Raw genomic sequence first — 25,630 nt, 5'->3', positions numbered from 1 at the left:
TGTCCCTTCCCTACTGTCCCCATTTATTGGTACCCATTTCATTCATACTCATGTTTATTCTTATACCTATTATCTTGTAAACGATTGACAAACCAAATAAATAAAAATAAATAAATAAGTTTGCTTAGTATTCAGCATAAATTTACAATATATCCAACTTGGTAACGCTTCCACCATGCCTTTTTTGCTAAGCAAAATAAACCAATACATTTCATTCAGATGAATAAATAAGATGAATAGTGATTCCATGTGATTTTTACACTCTCTTGTTGTGGCCTTCAGGCTCTTCTTTTCAACTCACATTGACAAGTGCTGAAGAAACTCCGTACACCTTTATCTTAAAAGAAATTCACGAGGTTGACAATTCCATAGTTTACAAGAAACATTCAGGAAACTACATCTGCTTGTGTGCATTTAGAATGAACCCAAGAGCTGATTTATTAAATGGAGAAAAAGAAGCTCTTTACCAGGAGGAGGAGCTGGTAGGCACATTTTACAGGTAAAGCTATGGAGGTGCGAAACAAAACACACGGCGAGGGACAAGATAATAAAGAGAGGTATGTAGCATCAAGACGGGGGAATTTGCTTCTGTTAATTGGCCGAGATGAGAGGCGTAACCTTCTTGGCTGTGCAATGATTTGCTGAATCTCGCTTCACCGTGATACGGACGATTATGGGCGGGACTCAGAAGGTCAAAATTGAAACAGCTGCTACTGCAGTGAACAAGAAGTTGACAAACGCGATGTGCAGGCACAGAGGGAAGTGAGCACAGCAATTTGTGCAGCCGAGTACGAGGTAGGGCTGGTGAAGGGATATCCATGTCATAATTGTTGGAAGGAAAAAAAGGGGATCATCGCTGAGCAGCGGATTTAGGTTCACCTGACGGACATTAGATGCCGGCGATATAGTCCTTTCGGTAAGCCGACGTCCTTTCGGTAATAATCTTTGCGGCAGGAAGACGGAAGAAAGACGGAAGTAAAGCCCCGGGCTTCCACGTTGACCCAGAAACAAAGAAATCATCAAATGCAATTACAGAAAGGGACTGCAGGCCTGCCGATACTCAAGGATCAGAAGAGGGCGGTGGGAATTTGCGATCAGGATTCACATAGGAATGCTTAGGTTTTAAAATGCAGGCAGAGGCATTATCTGAAATTATCATAGGAATAACAAACCAGTTGCTAAATAAATTGGCATTTGGGAAGAATGGATTTAGGAAATCAGATTCTTGTTTTGGAATGCTTGGGGAGACAACACTTATAGTTGCTACAGATGTTCATCTGAGTTAGGTAAAAAGCATTTCAGTCTGCATTGTATCAGGAGGTTGGGAATGTCTTACAAGAGAAAGATGGAAGAGGATGTCAAAGTTAATACCCGAAGCACTGGAACATGGATTGCATGATAAGACAAAAAAGAGGCAACATATTGCCTCTCATATTAGCTCTGAAAACAGAAATCATGTCATGTGACTGCAGTGCTTGGCATAGAATATGACTGAATGTAATACTCTATTGGCATTGTCTGAATGATCTAGTTGAGGAAATGGCATCTCTTGGCATCAATGGAGTAGGTACTCCTAATGTAAACTTCAGGATTTCCTGCAGAAAAATGTATCACAGACAATGGTCAATAGCTCTTTAGCAATATGTTTAAATATCACATTCAGTAAAAGATAAGCTGTGTCCCATTGCCAGTGGCTGGGGGATATGAAAAAGCTAATACACACCTGACCCTTTTGTTTGTTTTTCAGCTGATATTTGGTTGGTCAATTAGAGAAACACAATCTGGGACTTGAAAGGATTTTGGTCTGTTCTAGGAAGTTCTTATCTTTCTAAATGCTGGCTTCCAGCTAGGCTGGCTGGAGAATTCTGGGAATTGAAGTCCACCAGTCTTAAAGTTGCCAAGTTTAGGGACCTCTGACCTAGACTAATAGAATAAATAAAAGTTAGGAAAAACTGGCTATCACTACCCATCCCTTTTGTTTTCAAGTTAATAGTCTTAGATTTGTTTGTTTTTGTAAAAAAAATCTGAACTCTGGGTACTACAGATAATTCTCAACTTATAACAGTTCATTTAGTGTCTTCAAAGTTACAACAATGCTGAAAAAAGTGTCTGATTCCTGTTTTTCATACTTACAACCATTACAGCATCCCCATGTCATGTGATCAAAATTCAGACAATTGGCAACTGATTCATATTTATAACAATTGTAGTGTCCCAGAGTCATTTTCGACCTTCTGATAAGCAAAGTCAATGGGAAGCCAGACTCACTTAACAGCCATGTTACCAATTTAACTGCAGTAATTCACTTAACAACTGTGCCAGGAAAGGTCATAAAATAAGGCAAAATTCACTTAATAATTGTCTCACTTTAGCAACAGAAATGTTGGGCTCCATTTTGGTCATAAATCAAGGGCTATCTGTAAAGCAAAGCTAACTGGTTGTCAAGACCTAATTGTTTTTGCTTTTGAACTTCAACTGAAAGTTATGATGATGATGGTATGACACTAGTTTTGCATACCTACCTGCCTGGGCATGCTTCCCAAAATCTTTATTTGTAGATTGCAATATAAAGTCTTGAAACTGATTAGATAAGAATTGCACTTAAGGCTGACTGGGAAAATAAGCTCTAAATTCAGACACAGCAATGAAACAAAGTGAAGCTAAAATTCCATCAGTGAAACAACTGATTCTCAAGTCCTGCAAAGCTACACAGATCATGAAACTGGAACTTTGCTCACCTAAGCTAGAAGAACCTGGCGTTCTTGGTATGGTGTCAGTGCTCAATCAGAGAAAGTGGCACATGAGGAAGATTCTTAAGAGACTCTCTCCCTGCCTAAGTTATAGAATATCTCACAGTAAGATATGCATTTTAGAGTTAGGTGTTTCCAGATATGACTTTTCTGCAACAATCCCTCCATGTTGGTCACAGAATTTAATGGCATGGAGACTTATTTTCATTTAACCTTCCAGTTTACTTCACACTTAAAAAAACTTGCAGAAAATATGATAAGGAGGGAAACAGAGGTGGTATTCAGCAAGTTGTGGCCAGTTCTGGAGAACCGGTAATGGAAATTTTGGGTAGTTTGGAGAATTGGTAAATATAACCTCTGACTAGCTCCACCCCCATTTATTCTCTGCCTCCCGAGTCCCAGATGATTGGGAGGAAATGGGGATTTTGCAGTAAGCTTCCCCTGGAGTGGGGTGGGAATGGGGATTTTACAGTATCCTTCCCCTGCCAAGTCCAGCCAAGTCACGCACACAGAATTGGTAGTAAAAAAAAATGAATCCCACCACTGGCAGGATAGAATAGCTGCACATGTATTTTGATTGGTAATGCTAGGAACCCCTATCTAGAATCATCATTAGGAGCAAGAGATTGAATTGCAGCTCAGTCAAGAATTTGGAAGTTAATTTGGCTGTATATCTATGGACGTTTACCTCTTCTATATAACTAAGACTTTATGGACTAACTTCTCCAATTGCTTTATAAATACTCTTTGTAAATACATTTTTCTGTATAATACCGATTATTCATTTTAACTAACAAAGTTAATTATAATAAACAGGATCTTGGGGAAAGCATAGCTCTCTAATGGGATCTTGCTGTAACTCATAAGTCACTGAGCAGGAGAAAAACGTTGGAAGAAAAATCCTTCTTTCTACCACTTCACTCATCTCTATACCCCTTTCCCCTGGAGTCTGCATGCTCCAAGTTTCAACCTCTTTTTAAAAATCTGACTAGGTACCAATGGGGTTGAAGACAGAAGAAGCGAATTGCCAGACACAGTTTGAAGCAGCTGTTCAGGTCATTCAAGGCTTGCCCAGGAATGGTAAGAATCTCTTTGAGGATCTTCTCAGGTTACTTAGCTCACCTATAAGTGCTGGCGCCAAATGCAAAAGTTGTCAGGCTTCTCCGAACAGCCACAAAGAATAAGAAGCCAGATATATAAATTCAGAAAAAAAAAGTTAAAAATCTTATTTTCCCCAGTTTGAGCAGTATATCTTGATGCAGAATTCTACAGGTTTTTTTCATTCTTTACATGCAGCACTCAACTTGGTAGAAGAATGTAAACAATAATGGCTATCGGTTAATATTCAGAAAGAGCAACTGCATAGCAACCTGTGATTTAGCTTGAGTGACTAGGGCAGTGATGGAGAACCTTTTTCACCTCGGCTGCCAAAAACATGCACGTGCGCGCTATCACACGCACTCAAGTGCCCACCCACATAATTTAATGCCCCCCTCACCTTCGGGGACTGCGCATTTTTGCGCAAGGCTTCCCTGCCACTCCCTGTTCTGGCTGCTTCCCCTTGACTAACACCTAGCAAGGGGAAAAGTTGCTCTGCCACAAATGGGCGGAGAGCTGGGTGGGGGATGCTCAAGTGTGCTCCTGTGTCAAAAAAAATTCCCTTATCATTCTCCTGTGTATAGATTGGTCCCTTTTTACTCCGGCAGGTGTGAATGTGGTTGCTAAATCCCTCCCACCCCCACCACCAAAGAGGATCCTGGACACTACAGTCAATAGACAAATGAGGAAGGGAGCTGCTGGCACAGGGGAAAGACAAGCGGCAAGGAAAGAATTGAATTCCAGCGATCAGGCAGGATCCCCTTTAATAGCACGGGGGAGGGGGGAAACAGAGCAGCCAGCAAAAGGGAAAGAAGCCCCTTTTCTTCTTTCCTTGCCGCTTGTCTTTCCCCCGTGCAGGCAGCTCTCTCCTCATTTCTGGTTTGCATTGGGCTGTTCTTCGCCCTTTGGAGGCTTCAGGGAATCCTCCGGAGAGCGAAAAACCACCAAAAATCAGGCTCTGGAGCTGACAGGGCAACGCCTCGCGTGCCCTTAGAAATGGCTCTGCATGCCACCTGTGGCACGCGTGCCATAGGTTCGCCATCACGGGACTAGGCTGATGTGTTTATATATTGACACCTATTTCCTCCTTATGAAATGTCCTAAAGAAAAAAAATATGTGAACTTAGATTCAGTTGTTTTATTTTCAGTATTGAACTATGGCTGGAGACAGATTGGTGTCAGGCACAATCAACCAGAATAACTGATGGATAGATCCAATAGATATTTTATTGTTCATCTATTAGAAAAATCTCGCCAGACTCATGGGTCAGCAGGTATAGGCCTAATTGGTTTGACCTCAGATATTTCTTCCCCCAAATAGACTCTACATTGGAATGACTACTTCCCTTAGAGGTGCCCCTTCCCTTCAGCCAGTGGTTCCACCACAATTGGGAACCTTAAAAATGAAATCTTGCCATCAAATACCTCTTTCCATGTAGGGTCCTGAACATGTTCTCCATTTCCTCAGCTTCCTATCGGCCTTCGTATGAAGAAATGCTACGTTTTTATGGTTACTACAAGCAAGCAACAATGGGTCAATGCCAGATCCCAAGGCCAGGATTTTGGGATCCTATTGGCAGATATAAATGGTAAGAAATCCAGTGACAAATTCTCCCAGTGTCTTTTCTGAGGTTTTGTTTGAGCTAAGCAATTTTGTTAGAATCTAGCCTATGATGCTATTTCAATGCTAGAGTATCTGCAAACTAATACATAAGCTTACCCAATTAATATTGTTCAATTTCACTGGATCCAGTACAAAACTGCTACTTTTGATCTTAAAAAGTCCTATAGATTTGGAGAGTGAAAAAGTCGATGTGTTGTCTGTATCAGCCAATAAGTTAATTGCAGAAAAGTGCTGTTTTGTTTCATCCTTGTAAAGAAATTACAGACATGTAATTTCAACAAGAAACAGGGCTTTCTTTGAAGCTTCCCATTTGGAAAAGCATTATTTATAGAACAGGACAAAATAGGTGGGGATGACATCATCCCAAAAGCCCCACCCCTTTGGCATATACAAAAAGTGGGACTTTATTCCCAAGATGCAACTGTCATCTTGTCTATTTTGACACTGCCTCTCTCCCAAATACCACTGATTTTGACTATAGACTAGAAGAGCTAAAAGGCCTCTTCTGGAGTTTCTCTCATAAATTCTATAATTTTGTTATTTTTATCATTGTCACTTCCTATTTTTTAACTGAGTTGGATCCAGACTTAATCTTGATATAGATTCATTATTAATCTAAATCATATCAATGTCTATTAGAACTGCTTGCAGAGCCAATCCATTTTTAAATTTTTATAATTGTTTTAAATAGAGTCCTCCGCTTGAAATGTTCAACCTGGACTGTAAATATTTTAAAGTATTCATGAAATTGGAGTAAAGAGAATATGATTCATAGTATACACAAACTAATGACCAGTCATTCTGAGTGATTAACCCTAATGCTCACACATAAGAAATCCTTAAGAATGAACCATTATGAGAGATTCTGAATTTCTAACTAGTTCAACCTATGGCAGGTTTTTCTTTAATGAAGCTCTTGCCCAAGATAAGAGATATTTTGGGGTTTTGGCAGGGATGCCTGGAAAAGCTTGGGAAAAATGACCAAAGAGGAAGCCATGGCTGCTTATATTATGGAAATGAAGAAGGCAGCCCAGAAGGTAAATGGTGCAAAATATTAATGTCGGTTGGTTGGGCTTTGGATGAGGTTGTTGTGGGAACTCCTTATAGTGAGGAGTGTCACTGTAAGTGGGCTGCTAAAAGATGCAAAGTGGAGAAGACAAGAAAGAAACGACAGGAAACTCAGCTTGAATTTATGTTTAAGGACTTAAAATTCATACAACTAAATTTATATGATATATTTTATTTGGTTCTAACTATATACTTACTACAAACATGCTAATTATTATAACGTAATAGCTATAACCCTGTTTCCCTGAAAATAAAACCTATTCTATAAATAAGCCTTAGCACAGTGATGGCGAACCTTTTAGACACCGAGTACCCAAACTGCGCGCACACGCATGCCCAGACTGAAAGGGTTAGGGTTGGATGGGTGCGTACGTTCGCAAGCATGCACGCATGTGCAGCAGAGATCCAAAGACCAGCTGGCCAGCAGGAGGCGGGGTATCCCAACACCGGCAGCGTGACAAGAGGTAAGATCTTTTTCTTTTGTGAGCTTCTGTTTTGTCGTTAGCAGAGAAAGAGAAGCTCACGAAAGAAATGCCACGGAGATCTGACCTGGGGCAACAGCATGCGCACCACCTCTGGCATGCGTGCTATACGTTCGCCATCATGGCCCTAGCATGTTTCTTATATATGGGCCTAATATAAGCCCTACCCTAAAATAAGTGCTACTTAAGAGTCTGTGCAGCCTCTCACACCATTCCATCTGATTGCTCGAGGTGCTTCAGCTAGGAGGCAAGGCAGGGGGACGTGGAGCTGCCACATAAGCCCCACACCGGCTTACATCAGGGCCTTCACAGGCAGGACATCCGTGCCCAACATCTGCCTCATGGTGGCAGCACTGACAGCCATTTGCAGCAGGAGCCCATGTGGCCGCCAGCCCACTTCTCCTGCTTGCTTGTGTCTGCAATGGAGCAGGAGGCCGCATGGAGTGTTGGTGCCATGGCTGCAAGGTGAGGCAGTTGTTGGCGCTTGGGGGACCTAGCTGGGGAGCCCTGAAGTAAGCCAGTGGGGCCTGTGGGGTAGCTCCGCCCATTCACACACAGCAGCACCGCATGACCTCCTGCCCCGCCATAAGCAAGGAGAAGTAGTGGGCCTCCCATACATGAAAAAATAAGACACTCCCCTCAAAATAAGCCCTAATACTTATTTTGGATGCCAAAAGAAAATAAGACCCAGTCTTATTCTTGAGGAAACATGGGTGCATACTAATATTTACATGCTTAATTAGAAAGTATTAGCAGAATTCAAGTTTGGAGATTTGTATTGCAGGCAAATTTGTGTCATAATTACTTAGAAAAATTCATTGCTTCTTTTTCCCTACTTCAAAGATAAGTCGTTGTCTGGCCAATTTAGTGAAATATAACTAATTCTAAAAATATTTAAATGGAAAACAAGCAGGGAGAAAACTTCTCAGGTAGGTACCCATCTATGGGTTCCACCACAAAACCGCGGTCGACAAAAGCACGCTCGACGAAAGCGCGTACATGATGTCATCACAGCGCGACGAAAACATCGCGCTGTGATCGGTAAATGTAAAATTTAAGCGAAAACCTTACCCTAACCCCCCCAAACCTAACCCTAAACCTAACCCTAAACCTAACCCTTAACCTAACCCTTAACCTAACCCTAAACCTAATGCTAACTCTTAATCTAACGCTAAACGTAACCCTAACGCTTAACGTAACCCTAACCCTAACCCTTAACCTAACCCTAACCCTAAACCTAAACCTAAACCTAAACCTAACCCTTACCTTTATGTGAATCGACTTGCTTTAATTTTATTTTTATTTCAATTTTTAATTTTTTTCGTCGCGCTGTGATGATGTCACGTACGCGCTTTCACCGAGCGCGCTTTTGTCGACCGCGGTTTTGACGGGTCACGCCCATCTATGAGCTGGAATGCCTTTATTGAGTGCAAGTAGAGATCCTGCTATTCTTTTATGAAAATCAAGAAGGCATCTCAGGAGCCTCCCAGTAGGTCATTTCAACAATGCAATCACTGCAACTGCTTCCAGATCTCTCAAGGGGATCCAGAGAATGGTGTTGTACCACCTGGGATCACTTCTAGACTTTCTGGCAGGTGATCAACACTGTGCCGATGGACAAATCTTCGGAGGATATGTTTGTATACTTTGAACCCCTCTATGAAGTGATCCATGATATGCCCAGACCACCCGAATCCTTCTTCAAGAAAAAATCAGGTATGATTGTGGGTAGCAAAAGCAGGTTGAGAGGGAGGCATTTGGGATACTTTCACCAGCAGCTGTGATTAGATAGCTATACGCTTTTCAATTCAAGATCTACAACCTAAAGTTAAAAGTAATCTTACTCTCTCCTTTCTTTTGGCTCCTTGACTTCTGTGTGAAGTCACTTTGCTGGTGCTTCCATGTAATTTAGTTCACAGAGTATTTTCTTCTTGGGAATTTAAAGATCTTGTTAGACACGTTTGGTTATGGAAGATTGGTCCTCTAGGCCAGGGAGTTTCAACTAGATGGTTGTTTTTTCCTTCTTGTTTTTGCCTCCCAAGCCCTAATCTTAGATACTTTGACCTATCTCCAAATCAGTTTGGAGTAGAGCAGTCAAACCTGCTTTGGCCTGTTTGGGACTTTGGCAGAGGAAGCAGCCCTCAAAAGATCTACAGAGCAGCTTGGGATCAGTAGGCTTAAAAGGAGATTTGGCCTGTCCCCAACTCTTAACCTCTTCCTGCAGTGATGAACAAAAGCCACTCAATGGCTGGGTTAATAACACATTTTGCAGGTTAGTTAAAGACCTAGCAAGTATTCAATCAAAACATACAATATTACATTTGGTTAGGATTAACTATGGTTAATATTTTGTAGCTGAACAATACAAATCAAGCTTGTTTGGCTTATGATTCAGGGTATTGTGTGAACCCAGAAAAGTAGATAATCTGGTTTTTAAAAAGTTATGTGAATATAGCCAGTGGTGACTTCCCTAATGTATAGTTCAAGCTAAAATAGGATGAGTAACTCATGCCTCACTGTGCAACACTGCAAACTGGTTTTGGGATAAATTCATGGGGTCCTTAACAAAGGGTTCTCTGCTGTCCAGTGGGCTTGGCTGCAGTTTATATTCAGCAGTGTAGCAGCAGACAATTAAAAGTGAAGAGTTAACATTTCCCAAAGTGAAATAACTTTGGAGACATTGTGGGTAAAATAAAGTAGCAGTTTGCCTATCTGGCTTTCAAGAACCTGTGAGATCATGAACTTGCCAGGGTACCAGGACTGTGAAGGTGCTTAGGAGTGATCTTTTCCCATGCTAAGTTTGAATGCCATTTGTATTAGCAAAATACAAGAAAACTGCCCAATCAAATTGGCTGCATGGCTTGGCACTATGTGTTCTCTGCCTTTGAGTGGCATCTGATATAGGCCATCTGAGCTATTCATAGGAGTGGCTCCCTGCTACGCCTCTATTTTGGTCTATATACGCTACTACGCTGTTTCTGTTTATATTGTTGGTAGCTCAGCAAATGTCTGAGCAATTCACCTTCTCTAATGTAATCCAAATCACAGGATGGTTATGGGGGGGATTGAATGATTACTAATTTGAGTTCCTTGAAGGCAGGATATAAATCAAATAACTAAAATAAAGATCCTCAAACCCAGTAAATAGCGTATCTCAAAAATCTCCCATGAGTACAGATCCAGTTTTTCCTAAGCCTAATTTCTTTTTTTGGTAGAAATACATTTGTTTATTAAAATTTTCACTGTAATTTTGCCAAACAATTGGGAAGAGAGCAGTAGAAGCAATTTCTCATTTTAGTTATATCCTTTTTGTTTCCTTAAATTACTCAAGGAAGAGTAAAAGTCTTCATTTAGCTCAGTGGATGGTCTTTTCTAGAGTCACTCTTTTTTATGTATTCTAAAAGCTTTTCTGCTAAAATAAGGCAGCCAGTGTGGAAACATTGGGTAAAGCATTAATCTCAACTATAGACGCCCACAAGATGATTTTGATTTTGTAATTCTTTCAGTCTAACCTATTTCTTAACTTCATTGTAAGAAGAAAATTAGAAGGCAGTTCTGTGCATGCTAACCTCAGCTCCTGAATGAAAAGTGTGGTAGGCGTCTCCAACCATTTTTAGGAACTTTATTTTCCAAGTATTAAAGAAGACATGAAAAGATCTTTACAGCCAAGATGCTGTTTCTGCCCAGACTGTTCCATACTGTAAGAGTAGTTAAAGAGCTCTTTGCTTGCTCTGTTCTGTGACTACTCCCCTCTCTGCTAATCATCCATTTTAAATCAGGAGGTTGTCTTGGAATTCCAGAGACCTGGAAACAGTGATACCCAGTTTGGATATTATTTGCCTTGTGGCCATTAGCTTCAATAAATAATACTCTTGTGCTTAAATTAAATTAAAGCATGGTATGAAGCAAGACTTTGCAAATCATTTGGCAAGAACTGGATTGGTTCCTCAAAGCTTCCAAGGCATTATATATGATCAAAGACTTGGCACAAGTTGTTGTGGCTGTCTTAAAGTTTCTGGGCATGTGTGTTTAGATTTGAAATCCATCTTTGCTGAGGTCCCTAAAATCAGCCATGTCAACCTTTCAAGAAGCTGGAGATCTTATTGTCTTTGAAGTACAGATTCAGCAAAGCACTTCATTGAATCATTTCTACAGGAATAGCAAAACTAGACCTAATCCCAAACCTAACCCTAATACCAAAGATGTAGTGCTGATAGGGGAAAACTAATACACCCCAGGCTTTTAATGATGAACATTGAAAAACATTCTATTCTTTTGCAATTAATCCAGACTCAGAGACTGCGTCTTTGCAAAACAGTTCATTAGATGGACTTGCTGAAATCTGTCCAAATCCACCAGTATATGAAGAGTGGAAGCAAACAGGCAAGTGCATCTCATAAAATGCTATAATGGGGGGATATTTGTACCCTGTGTATACATGTATTCCCAGTAGATAATGTGCTTTCCTTTCACTTTATGTTGAATAATGCAGTCATTTTTACTGTAGGATCATCGTTATAGAGTGAAGCTACTTCATGCCAAGGGAGAGGGAAGATTTTGCGTTCACTGCAAACATTCACCCCTAAGAGGAAATTATATTTGTATAATTAGAAGAGCTGGTAGCCTGCTTCCTGCTCCTTATGAATTCAGTCATTAAGAACTAAGTGTGTAGTGAGAGGGTGAAATTACTTCCTTCTTCATAAGATGTCTTTTAAAATAACCAAAGCTAAAATTTGTTGACATTTCCATTGTGAGAAAGAGATAGCTGATTTGAAGTAGGGGGCTCTTTCCTTCTTCCTCCTCATCCTTCCACTTTCTAAAAACTAATGTCATAAATTAGAAATCAGCCTATTGGCTTATTGATGCGCAGCTTGATTCTTGGATCTTAATGTGCTGTATATAATTTAAGTAATTGGATCAAATCAGACCTCTGTGTATTATTTTCCTTATCTTTTGTAAATCAGATAAGATACCTGGGCAATTCAGATTTATTTTTCTTTATAAAATGTATATCCACTGCCATTACCAGACTCTTGTGGATCTGACATTTTGCAAAGCCAATTTAAATAATATGCCCACAAAAACAGTTTTAAACATTTAAAACTTTAGTAAGGTACTAAAGCGTCCCTTATTGGTCCTAATTTATGGGGAAAGGCATAATACCTGACATCTGGCTGTTCAGGTTTTGTAAGATACAATCACTTGCACATGTATTCACAACGACACATATCTGTTCTGTTTTTTTTCTTATTCTACTTTATTATTTTTATTCTGAGCCATTCTTCTCTTGCAGGATCTGGCCTTACCAACAAAGCTATAAAGAGCAGCCAGGTGACAAATGATTCAGAGAATGGGGTGTTCTGTGATACCCTAGAACAGGTGGAGACTCACCAGGTGATGAAATGATACAAGGAATGGAAATGAAAAGAGAAGGAAGAGGCTTAATCTAAAAACTCTGCCTTTAAACACAGCCAAATGGTCTATGCCAAAATGCTGCCATCCAGTACATAAATTGCTAGAAAAGTATGCCATCGTAAATTGGGTTGTCCTTACTGTTGATAACTATTCTGCTTCAGTAACAAAGGTAGTGGTTGTAGTTGGTGGTATTCTGGATATTTGAATTTTTTAAAAAGCACTTGGTGGATTCTTCTGTTTCATTTCTCCTTTCCACCAAGCATTCTCATGAGATGGGCAACTGTATAAATTTGATAAGTAAATAAGTAAACAGCTCAGGCACAGAGATGGCCCATGCTGCTTGTCAATTTGTCTAGCACTTTTCTGAAAGAGTGCTAAATCCATGTAAAAAATAATCCAGCTGCCAAATTACAGGAGAAGCCACAGAAAAAACAGGAAGGAGCCATCAATAATAAGCAAACTCCATCTCAGCTACTGCTGCCATCAAGTGGCCATGGCCAGCAGCTCCTAGAAGTGGCCTATTTAGTGGGTAAAATGGCACTACCACAACATCAAAATTACCTTTTGCCAGAAAGAGTGAACTTATAATGCTTCACTTGTTGAAGGGTTCTGACAAGCCTTAGCTTAAAAAAACAAATCCATCCCTCTCCCAGAAGAATATTAAATTTGTGTTTATAAACTTGTACATACCAGGAGTCTCTGTAAGACTTCACAAGTGCTTCAGAGAGCCCCCAGCAGGCAATACATGGGCATTGCAAGGCCTTTGTGTGTCCAGACCCTCCTGCAGCCCAAGCAAGAATGGCTTTGGAGGGTAATAACCAGGGGCAAGAAGGAAGTGGATATACCTCCGTGAACCTAAAGAAGACAGTAGAAACTCTGCAGATCCCATTCCTGACTGCACCAGTAATCATATCACTGATGGATCATATCCACATCAAAAATTGTGTCAGCAAAAGAGGAAAAATATTTTAAAACTAGAACAATTAAAGGCAGCTTTAAGTTCTTGATGTGAAGGAAATAAAGATTATGAAGACACAGCCTAAAAATGGTCACTGAGCGAAGGCTGTAGTACAGTTAGGAAACCATGAGGAAAAGTCCTCTGAGTAGAGTATCCTGATCCTACACTGACAAATTCAATTGTTTAGGGAGGTTGCAATAAATTATATTCTGTTCTCCCATTGTCAGTTTTGCTATATCTAATCATTTACCGGTATATCACAGAACTAATTTTGCTGTGATCAGATTCTTTTAAAAGAATCTTTTAATCATCTCATGGTCCTAAGCCATGTTTATCTAAAGATCCATCTTTTAAGGACATGTAATGAGTGACTTGTGTAATTTGAGCTGTTCAATCAAACTAAAGCAAAGTTCTTTTCTAGATACATGAATTTAGGTAAAATAAAATGTGCAACAATATCAAAGGTGTTTTTTTTAGTACATTAAGGCTTGCAAGATCTGAACAGATGGACTGAGACAAAACCACTTGGTTGTTTAATTTTCACTTACTCACACACATATAAACCGTGATAAGTAAACTTTCAAAACCTATTTGAAATAACAATAGGGAGATAAAAGGCATCTCATGTTTTGGCTTTTAATATTTTGTCATTAAAAAAAATGGGTTACAAGTTTATTCCCCCTACAGCATTGCTAAGGAGGGTCAATCATCCCACTTGAACACTTGGCCTCTCAGGCACCCTACTCCAGATACAGTAGCTCTAGGATTATATTATGACTTTCCTCTCCACGGAATAACATTTGTAATCCCTTAAGGCACTTTGTAAGGTTTCCAAAAGAAAACTAGGTAGTTTCCTAACAATTAATCTTCATTTTAATTTGAATTGGAGAGAGGAACACTGTAGTAATTAAAGTGGCAAAAAAAAAGATTCTAATTTTTTACTTTTTCTTTCTCCATAGGCCAGAAGGCTATCAGCCAAACAAAGCTTTCCCTTGAGCAACCCTCCCAGGAATCAAGCTACAGAGAAAACAGGATGTAAGTTTTAGAGTATCCTTAGCTGGAAAAGGAAGATAAATAGAAGGGACACCTAATCTTTTGCTTCAGAAAGAAAGCACAGAGACAGGTCTAGGACATGCCTATAGGTGTTGTGGCTCATGCATTTGGCAACAAAATCCTATGTTTCATCCACGAGTGCAAACAGGTCTGAAAAAGAATTAATTTGCTTTCATTCTGAAGTAATGAAGGCAAAGATAAAATGTGTAAGTTTTGCAGAAAATATATGTTTTTACTACTAAAAGGACATCCACAAAATATATTCTGTTGTGTTTCCACTGTAGAAATAATCCTTGAGAGAAAAGATGAGAACAAAAAGTAAATAGGGTTAGATGTTGAATTGGGCAGCCATAAAAGTCAGTTTTCAGAAGGAGTGAGGTACAAATGAGAGATATTGTAGAATTCTGGCCAGTTATTTTACCACATATTTCAGCCAGAGCCAATCAGGAATATGACCAACATCTATTATCCACTTCCATTTACACATTAATCAGAGGGGAAAAAAGGGAAATTATGCCAAGGCTAAGATCATTTGGAACTAGAACTGAATCTCACAAGCTGTATTTAAATATGATGAGAGTAGAGTTTGGAGTTTGAATGAACCATTATGTGAAAGTCCTTTTCCATTCAGTATCACTCCTATAGACAGATATACACAAGTTTTCCTTCCTGATTTGATAATTTACTACAAGGAGTATTTTATTTGAAAAATGTAGTGAAAATATGTCTTTCCAATCTAGGATCTTTTGTTTAAAGAAAGGGTGGGAAACATGCAACAGTAATTCCATTCCAAAACTAAATTACAAGTTTTACTCGGCAGGGGTTGATAATCATATCCTGTGTTCTTATTCTACTTCTTGATGGACTCATCTGATTCTTGTAGCAATAATATCTTCCAATTTTCTTTCCATAAATATTTTAGGACAATACCTTCCACAATTTTCAGTTAGCAGAACATTCAAAGCACCTAGACAATACACAGTTAGGGAAAAGCATAATAGAAAAATTACTACTCAAAACAGGCATGTTGTATACCAGCTTCCAAAATCTGTTCTAGGCCATTTGTAAACTGAACACCAGAACTGTATAGCAGTCAGATACCAATCACTTGTCATTACCTCCTGGAGGAAATGTAGCATTGTTCAAGAAGCTGGAGATGGTGGTTTTCTGGAGCACAATATAGAAACCCTACATACAGGTATCCAACAGTGTGATTGGGCTGCCTTATACAGCATATGGTTCAACTGATAATACAGAGATATCCTTTCTTACCTTGGTTATGTTGGAGAATTCTCTTGATCAGCTCAAGTCTTGACCTTGTGGAAGATTAATTAGTAACATACTAGTGTAGATTTAGCTGGTCACTATTCTTCCCTTCAGTTTTTTGTCACTCCCCTTGTCTTGTTTTTATTGATTGTCCTGTTGTTTGATTAGCTTAAAAGATTAGGGACTGTGAACAATGTTTCCTTTATTTTCATAGCTTCCAAACAAGATTTGGCTGCCCTTTTCAGTGAAATACATGAACTTGTCATTAGTTTTGATATATTGGAATCCCTTATATTTAAGCTATCTACCCTATATTGCAAGAAAAAACCATGTAAGCCCTCTAAATGTTATTCTGCGCCTTCCCATCTAATTCTGACGCACAAGGATAGATATGGTATCCAGGCAGATTTAAATTCTGGGACCCTCTTCATTTAAAATAGCGAGGTCTCATTATCTATCCATTTTACTTTATTTTTTTGCTACAGCTTCAATGGATCTTTCAGGTTCATCTCATCTTATACACCTGCAGACTGGCCCACCTGAGATCAGCCAAAACCCTGAAGCCACCAGGGAGAGCCAGATAAATGTCTTGACCCAGAAGGACATGACCTTGCAGGTGATGAACACCATTCAAGCTTTGCAGCAGGATATGAAAAAAGTGATGGAAAGACTCAAATATTTGGAATCATGGGCAGCTTTGCAGGTATATTGCTTCCTCTAATAGCTGACTAGCATGTTGGTTTATAAAAGTACAAATCATTGCTGAGCTCAGAAAGTTCTAGAAGCAACATATAAAAAATGAATATGTGGAAGACAAGTTGCAAATCAAAAGTCTTGGAGTTCTTGCATAGAGATTTTGAAAACTGCAGTTCTACTAGTTCAACCCTAACTCTGTTTGATGGAAATAGGGTGAAGAGAGGGAGGGGAGTAACAAAAGGAAGTATGGGGAGAATAACAGGGAAAATTTAAGAATTACAATTTTAGAACTGTAAGCACAGATTACTCCACAACAAATTCTTTATAAACTAATTCAGCCTTAAAAGAGCTATTGTGCTGAAGGGCTGCCCACATTAAAGATAAAGGTTCCCCTCACACATATATGCTAGTCATTCCCGACTCTAGGGGGCAGGGCTCATCTCCGTTTCAAAGCTAAAGAGCCAGCACTATCTGGAGATGTCTCGGTGGTCATGTAGCTGGCATGACTAAATGCCGAAGACGCACGGAGCACTGTTACCTTCCCACCAAGGTGAGACATTGGTTGCACCAAGACTGCCCACATTCCATTAGCTTATTATGATAAAGTCCTAAACTACAGTAGAATCAAAATGCAAATAGAAGATCCTAACTTTCCTCCAGTACTGTAGTGCTGGAACTCTTGATATCTTCATCAGTACAAGCAGTCCACTGCTCATATATTAAGATCTTTAGAAAAGAATCTGATATGCATCAAAGCTGTATCTATTGCTCTGGAGGAAAGTGGGCAAGATCCTTTTAGCTGGGTGCTTTAGGGTCCCTGAATTCACTTTCCAGGGAGCTTTTTTAAGCTGACTTGTATAGGGCCACAGTGGTTTAGCTATAGCTGCTGAATTCTGCTTTGTATTATTATTCTGTTTTGTTCTCAATATACTTCTGAATCCTCACCTTAGGTCCCAATAAAGCCACTGAATCTATCTTTATTTCTTTCTGTCATACCTAGCCCTCTCCTCCTCCAGGTTTTATTGATGTATCTAGATGTACTGTTATGATCATTGTTATTTTATAACCCTATTGACTATATGGATAGGTTGATAATTGTCTGATTTCACACTAACTAGCAGTGGCAAAATCTGTTAAGAGAAGAAAGCAAGTGTTTCCGTAAAAAAACACAAAGTACTTATATTTAAAACAAATACAAATAAACGAAAAGGCATCTGCCGTAGTTCACATGTTTACATAAATGGATATAGCAAGAGTTATAAAATTACATAAAATGTCAAGGATTCTGATCTTAAAAACATTGTTAAAATTTTACATGTATCTCTCATTCCCCATCCATGTATAAAGTTACCCCCAATTATTCTGATATTTGATATACACTTTCAACTTAGAAAATAGAATGAGAGAGGAGTAGTGTGCTAGTTGTTACATCCATCTTGATTTTTCTGTCTTTCAGCCCCATACGTCCATGTTGAAACCTTGCCCTCCATCCAAAGTACCTGATACAAAGGTATAGTGACTCATGATGGGAAATTTTGCAAATACATTTATACAAGCATCTAGATGGTACCAGATAATTGGCTGCTAATTCTGAGAGGAGTGCAGCCTTAAATGAGAAATATAGACAGCAATAGTAGTAAGGCACAAGTCTCCTCTAAGCTTATGTCAAAATGTTTTCTGTTAGTATTAACATATTTATTCCTCCTGTTCCACACCATCAATTCCCATTAAACAGTAAGAATATTTGATTAATGAATAAAACTTCAAAAGTAGTTACTTTCACTTATTAATCATTTTTATCTGAATCTTAATCTGAGAAATATTAAATGGATTGGAGAAAGCAGATCTCCTGGATTTCTAGAATCCAGGAAGGTTGACAAGCACTTCCAATTTTTTCTTTAGTCTCTGCCATTTTTTTTAATCTCACAGGACCTGCCAAGTTGGCCTGTACATCTGTCTCCTCATACCTGGCTTTTCTTGCTGGCTTGGCCTTTTGTTGTCCAGTGGTTGCTTTGGTACTTCCAGAGACAGAAGCGATGAATCCCTTATTGTCATTTAATAATAGTCAGGGAGAAAAACCTCCTGAAAATGCCTCAAAAGTTGGGTTTGAACTTCAAACATCGGACTCCTACCATTTACCATACTTTTTCATATTTATCAATCTATCTTGCTACAATCCTGTGGTTGAGAGTGGAAGATACTTTAATTTTCTACAACTAAATGTAAACTAAAGATAAAGGTGAGTATAAAGGAAAATTTAAGTACAGATCCTTATTCCATCAGCATGAAGAAAGGTGCAAAAGGAAATTGATGCTTTGACAATATATATCCCGATAAGCCAATGGACTTTAACTTTGTGGTGGTTTTCTAAAAAAGGAATCTTGAACTCTGCTTTGATTCTGAAATTGAATGGCATGGGAATGGTAAACAAACTTTTAACTAGTCCAGGAAAGGAACATTTCTGCTACCAGCTCCCCAATATGTAAGGAGCAATGAATGTGACAATGTCTTTTTTTGTCGCAGACAAAAAATTATTATAGCTTAAAACTATAAACTAAATTATAGCTGTGGAAAATAGTTTCATATTAAATAAACTGTGGTGTCTTTATTTGTCTATAACACCTACTTGTTCAAAAACAAAACAAAATAAAAAATAATTCCTAAGAAGAGATTTCTGTTCATTTGCCTGTGCTTCCTCTTTCAACCAAGGGATCAAAAATTGGGAATACTGGTCAAGGGCCTAATGTGAGCATTGTGCTATTGAAATGATCACATAATGGAGGAAGTCTTTCACATTTGCTACTATCAGGTTCTTACCAGAGATTCTAGAAACAAGAGATTGACAACTTGATATGGTAATGACTAATCTCATACCTCAACTTAAAATCAGAGGCCAGAGAATCCCCCTGAGAATGAACAGAGATGCCTTTCCCTCAATACTGAAGTTCCTTACTATGTGTCTCTTCATTTTGGAAGCAATGCATATAGTTAACATAAAAATATCTGCATCCAGTTCTGAGGATTACAAGAAGATTGCCGACAAAAATGAAATATATTCAGAAAGACATTTATAATGACACCAGAAAGTGAGAGATCCAATCAAATCCAGTAAGGCAAATCTGAAGAAGTTATTTGGTATATCTCACCTAAAGAAGAAAATATTTAAAAGCTCATATAGCCAAAGAAACATAATTATCATATGTTGCTCAAGAGAATTGGACCTGTACCAACTATTTCAAATGATAAGAAAAGATTCTGAATAAATATCAGGAGCTAAGTACAGCATTGTACAAGTAGCCTCCCCACTCTAACTTCCAAACAACTCTACATGCCACTCTCATCTCGAGAGATTATCTCAGTTTTCTGAATAGTAAATCTTGAGTTGAACTGTTTTGTTTGTAACTCATAGTTAACAGCAGTGGAGGGCCACAAGTGTTCTTGTGATGCAAGCTGCCTCTGTTCTCTTTTTTCCGCGCCTAGAATACATTTTCCCTGTGATGACCAAAAGAATGATACTTTAAAACTCACAAAAATTGTATTATTTCTAAAATACTATAACTGGTTATTATTGTTTTAATTATCCCAATCTGGAAAAAAGTGGAAAAACCTCAATCTTATAACATGTTTCCAATGTTATATGCTGTTAAATCAATCGCCTCTGGTTTATGGCTTAGCATGTGGGTTAACCCAACTATTATAGTTAACCATTTTTGGCTTAGAAAAGAATTAGTTGATTTTTTAATGGCTTGGGAGCTGCATTTTTAGTTGTTAATATTTCAGGAACATCTAATCACAGAGATGTTTTGCAAATCATGCACTAATATATCAAAATGGGCAGAACTGAAATGTTTTGCCCCTCTATGCAAGTTTCAAATAGATTTCAACTAAAATATGTGATATAAAGCTTAGCAATACCAAAAGATACAAAGGCTGTGCTCTCAAAAATCTATCTTTTGTGAATATATTTCAGCAATATGATATTTGGGAAGCTCACCACTAATTTCCAGACATTTGCAAACCCAGTTCAAGTGTATAATCATGCATGGCCCTTGCAATCTGATTCTCCAATAAAGTTGCAGAAAATGGTTTGGAATGTTTTCATAAATTAGTCATCTACAAATTGAAGGTGTGGTGACAATGAACAAACAAATATGAGCAATGCAGTACTTGCCCCTTCAGAGCTATGTTTTAGGCTGAAAAGTGCTGGATAAGGTCTACAAATACTATAATGAAGCTGCAGCGCTCCGGTTTGGGCTACAAAGGCTTTTTGCAAAGATGGCAAAAGGCTTTGGAAACGGAGGGAAAGCTTCAGACCTTCCATCCATTTGCAAAGCCTTTTGCTGCAGATCTCATCCAGGTCTCCGTTTGCAGTGAGCAGAGGCCTAAAGTACCATTAGAACACAAGAAATCAATAACATGAGATCTCGAGCTACAGATCTTGTAGTACTTTAGGTCTCCATTCTCTGCATACTCACCAAAGACCTGAAGTACCAAAACAGGCGAAGAAAGTAAAAGATCTCTAGATCTTCGTAAGGTGAGTACAGTATCCACAGCCTAGTACCTATGAAAACATGCTGTGTGGAGTGGGTGAGGGGAATAGGCAGGGTGAATGTTGCAGAGGTTCTGCAGTTGTTGGTAAGGGTGAACAACTGCTGTGGTGCTGCAACATTCAGAGTTTCGGGACTAGGTGATGCTTATTGCATAACTTCGAACATTTGCTAAGGGAATGTTCGTAACCCGGGGATTACCTGTAGTTAATTGCAATCATATGCATTCATTGCAATCTGATAGGACAAAAGCAGTGACAGAGTGGTTTTCTTCTACATAGGTAGGAACTTTCAACAAGTGTTCTCTGCTCTCTCTGGGCAGATAGCCTTGTTGCTTACTCTGGTTTGTGGTCCATATAAACATTTTACTGGCATATCAAAAATGTTATCTTGTAAATACAAAAGATTTTTGAGAACAACTATTTTTTGAGAGTGCTGCAGCATGCACTTGGAAACCTAGATGTGCTCTTATCCCCCAAGTGTTGTCTACTCCTGGAATAAACATATACTAATATCTTATTATGAACTGGGAAGAAGGAGGGAGTTCATAGAAGAAAAACTGGTAATCTGCCTCTCTCTAAAAAATTATTTAGGAAGGTCTCACCATTAACCATTTCTCACTGGACAAGCAGGAGAGTTGGAACAGGAAGTAATCTGTAGTAAATATAATATTTATATTAAAGAGCCAGTTTGATGTAATAGTTAAGATACCAGGCTAGAAACTGGGAGACCATGAGTTCCAGTTCCTTCTAAGACACGTGCCAGCTGACCTTAGGCCAGTCACACTCTGAGCCCTAGGAAGAAGGCAAAGCAAACCATTTCTGAAAATTACCAAGAAGACTGCAAAGACTAGTCCGGACAATCACCAGAGGTCAACTCTGATACACACTCACACATATATGCCTAATGTAAGAAGTCAGCAGATAAGAAGACCCTCAATCCAATTCCTGAAGCACTTGGTTTGGTTGGCAACTGTATTTTTAACTCAAAAGTGCATTTTCCTAAGGTTCATCCAAGATCTACAGTTCATAAATTAAATTTTTGGCTGTGGTCCAGCCTTTTAGAGTGGCCAACAACAAATTCTTACTCCCACTTAATTATTTCCTGAATTTTCTCTCTGATAAAAGGCCTAGGTAATTTGAAAAAACAATAAACGTTATACTTTGCTCAAGTCAGAGCATTCAAGTGTTTTAATATGAATATAGATGCATCCCAAAGCTTAGGGTAAAATTGCTACTGTAACTAAAACAATATAATTGATTTATTTTAGCCAACAATATAAAACAGAATTCATCACTATTCTTTTATGGAATAAATTTTGTGCCCTGGAAATATTTAAAAATTAATCCATAAGGTAATTATTAAGCTAATTAATAGTGAGATGAAAATTTCAATAGTCAAAATATTGGTAATTAACATATGCAATGTACTGAACCTAAAGGGCCTACATGTTACTGCAGTCCTTGGGGAAAACTGTATGTCTACGTGGGCTTTGCAATCACATTTACTTTTGGTTGCCAAATGCATAGGACCTCTTTCAATAGAGATAGAGCTATTCCATAAAAGGGTAGAAATCAGCTTGGTTTAACCTTAATGAGTTATGCCTGTGTGGCCCCATGAACAAAAATAAAGATATAGAATTACTTCTAAGCAGTTTCCTTTAAGTTCCTCACCTATCTTACTAAATCTTACTAAACTAGGGCAATTATTTGCATTACTATAGATATACTCTGAGAATGGCTAGGGAAGTACCTTAATTCTCTTCTTCCTGACCAACTATCTAAGCTTTGCTATGTGTTTGTCCTCTGAAATCCAGATGTTATGCCTCACATAGCCAAATTTAGTCATAGTTAGAGCATCCCCATCAATGGAAGTTAATCATTAGATTATTTTTTAAAGACCCAAATCAAATAATCTATCTCCTACTATATTCTGCTAATGACTATTTTCAAAAATTTTAACAAAGTACATTACAAAGGTATCTAGAATCACCTTGCTACATAGACATTAAAAAATGTATACTAATTTATGGAATTTCACATCTTTCCCTATGCTAAATTGTATTTTTGCACATGGGTTGTTGCTGCTGGCTATGTACAATTAAATCCAGTTGAGTTAGGGTTGCCAGCTCTTTATGTTCCTGTAGCTAACTAAGCCTTTTAATTGTAATTTGAGTAGTATTTGTTATAAAAAAACTTAACCTGTTGATTTCTGCCCAGCAAACTCTTGTTGTGACCTAAGAGAACACTGGCCTGTTTCTGTTTTGATTTTCTGTGGCCATTTAAAAATCTTAGCTGATGTCACAGTTTCATTCCAACTTTGTCAATTCTGAAAAGCAACTTTCTAAAGCTAGAGATCAGCTCTATCTGGATCTGGCCCTAAATGAAACTTCTTCCCAGCAACCTTGTCAATCATCTACCAGCACTGCACTAAGCAAGTGGCGGTAGTGCTAGGCCTTGGGATAACAAACTAAAAACCAACCCAGGAAAAACAAGGATTACATCTTGCATTCCCCTCCCAGTACAAAAGGACTCTTACAATCTGCAAGGGGGGAAAAACAAGAAGACAATTGTAGGGATATCTTTTTAGTGGTGTTCCATTCTGTTTCTGATGTGTCTTCCGAATACAATGAAGGAACAGACTGTCCCAACAGCAGGCATCCAAATTTCAGGTTGCAGCTTAGAAGGGGGGAAAATTTCTGCTGTCAGCCATATAAATATTCATCTCCCTTGGAAAGCAAAATACAACAGATTCTCTGGAACTAGAGAAAAAAAGCATCTCTGCAAAAATAGAGCTATTTTTGGTTTATTAAAAAAATATTAAGAACCCATTCTCATCACCTGCAAAAATTAGCTTTAAGCTAATTTGTTAATATTCTTATGTATATATCATTTAGACAGATGGCATTGTTATTTCCATTTTTTTACAAAATAACCAAGGATGATTGACTGTGCAAAATAATCTTATACGCTGCTGTACAAAACAAGCAGTTTGCAGAGCAGAAAAATGACTTTTCTAACCCTATCTTTCAAGTCTCCAAACCACTTCTGTTGGTACAATCCCAAATTGGCTTGGTCCAAAGCTAAGGAAGAGTGAGCTCTTGGCACATTCTGAAACATAAATATATTTATTTGCTTTAATTACAAATTCATATTACATAATTAATTTTTTACAACATACCCTGTGTGATATCCTGCACTGACAATAAACAGTACAACATTCCATCACTTGAGATCACCAAATCTGTTGGACCACAACTCCCAATACTCCAACCAGTATGGTATGTGGTCAGATCCAGGCAAATTAAACAACACTAATTAGATAGTCAGAATTCTTTATGAGTAAATAATTTCAAGGCTTAGGTCATCTTATTTTCTTTATTTTACTGCACGTATTACCCTCTTTGGGTTTCAGAACATATGTTCCTAAATGTGGATTTTTTTGCATTTATTATTTTACTTTGCAATGAAAAAATAAAAATACATTATCAAAGAAAAAAGTATATTTTTAGAAAAGTGAAGTAAATAATTAGTTTTATATATAGTTATCTAATGCAATTATTATTCAACTATATACATATTTAATACATTTGTTTAACCTATTTTATTTTGTATGAAAGAGTCCTATACTTCATTATATTTGTTAAAGTCTAGAATTGTAGACTCATTGCAATCCATTTAATACAAGGAGGCATATATTTATATTTCCAATGACACTATATTTAGTTTTATTTATTTGATTTATCTAGCACCCATATTGTCTAGAATATCTGTATTTTGGCCATAGCAAGGACACAAATAATCTATTTATGTTGTCTAGCTGTCAAATTCCATGTACCAGGTATGCAGTTCAAAAGAATATTATAATCTGAAAATTATAGCTTTTGTCTCACAATTACATTTATATAGTCCACTACTTTCCCCCCAAAATGTAATAAATATAGAATATTGTAAACATGTTTAAAAGAAGCACTATCCTTATTATATCTCAAATGAAACACTGTTGTAGATGATCCTTTAATATAATTGGATTCTATAATAGAGTCCAATAAATTCTAAGTATTTTGAGGTTATAGTTTAAGATATATTGACACTATTGGTATATAAATTAAAATTTTCTCCAGTAATCTAGGCAATATAGGAACCTGTAATTTACTTATTTCACTTATTTCTTAACATCTGCATATCACACTGGTGTATGGATAACAAATATCTATACAAACAATTTGGGTCTTTCTTAAATTTAAAGGATTTAACAAGTTGTTCTCAGGTGTTCAAAATCTGAGAATGCTGCTGGTCAAAAAATGTTGGCAAATATTGTCACTGTAAATAATGCTACTGGATTACATTGGGTAGATATTTGTCTCAACATAGAATATGTTTAAAATTCATTTGTTTAATGAACTACGAACAATATCTCCATTTCCACCTGATTTTTCCATATCATTTTTTATATTTTTATCATATTATTAAAATTGGGTTTCCAATTTAAAGTATATTTAGCAAGAGAAGAAATTTTTTGAATTCCATTGCAAAATTTTCTAACTGTTGCAATAATAATTTTCTGTTTCCAGAGTTTTAATGTTTAGATCCCAATACTGTCCATTGAACTAATGGTGCTACATGTATATATTCCAAAGTAGCCCAGATCTGAAAATTAACACTTATTATTGG

General features: G+C 37.9%; 1 protein-coding gene across 3 annotated transcripts; it reads left to right on the top strand.

Annotated features, from left to right (window-relative positions):
• Nucleotides 1-668: 668 nt before the first annotated feature.
• ACBD4 (acyl-CoA binding domain containing 4) lies at nucleotides 669-19,077 on the top strand. 3 transcript variants are annotated; one of them, XM_032235810.1, is made up of 11 exons: nucleotides 669-795; nucleotides 3,743-3,830; nucleotides 5,317-5,437; nucleotides 6,425-6,509; nucleotides 8,606-8,738; nucleotides 11,313-11,405; nucleotides 12,316-12,416; nucleotides 14,355-14,430; nucleotides 16,200-16,417; nucleotides 17,867-17,920; nucleotides 18,340-19,077. In XM_032235810.1, exons 2-11 carry the CDS (start codon nucleotides 3,749-3,751, stop codon nucleotides 18,448-18,450), a joined length of 1,074 nt encoding a protein of 357 aa, XP_032091701.1. In that variant the 5' UTR covers nucleotides 669-795; nucleotides 3,743-3,748; the 3' UTR covers nucleotides 18,451-19,077. The 3 variants fall into 3 exon arrangements, with proteins under 3 accessions (XP_032091701.1, XP_032091702.1, XP_032091700.1); XM_032235811.1 differs by having other exon boundaries at nucleotides 671-916; nucleotides 8,618-8,738; XM_032235809.1 differs by having other exon boundaries at nucleotides 671-916.
• The last annotated feature ends 6,553 nt before the right edge of the window (nucleotides 19,078-25,630 follow it).

The sequence above is a fragment of the Thamnophis elegans genome, chromosome Z (assembly GCF_009769535.1).
Source record: "Thamnophis elegans isolate rThaEle1 chromosome Z, rThaEle1.pri, whole genome shotgun sequence".
NCBI classification, from domain to species: domain Eukaryota; kingdom Metazoa; phylum Chordata; class Lepidosauria; order Squamata; family Colubridae; genus Thamnophis; species Thamnophis elegans.
Note: the sequence above shows the minus strand (reverse complement) of the source record. Positions and strands in the feature narration are given on the sequence as shown.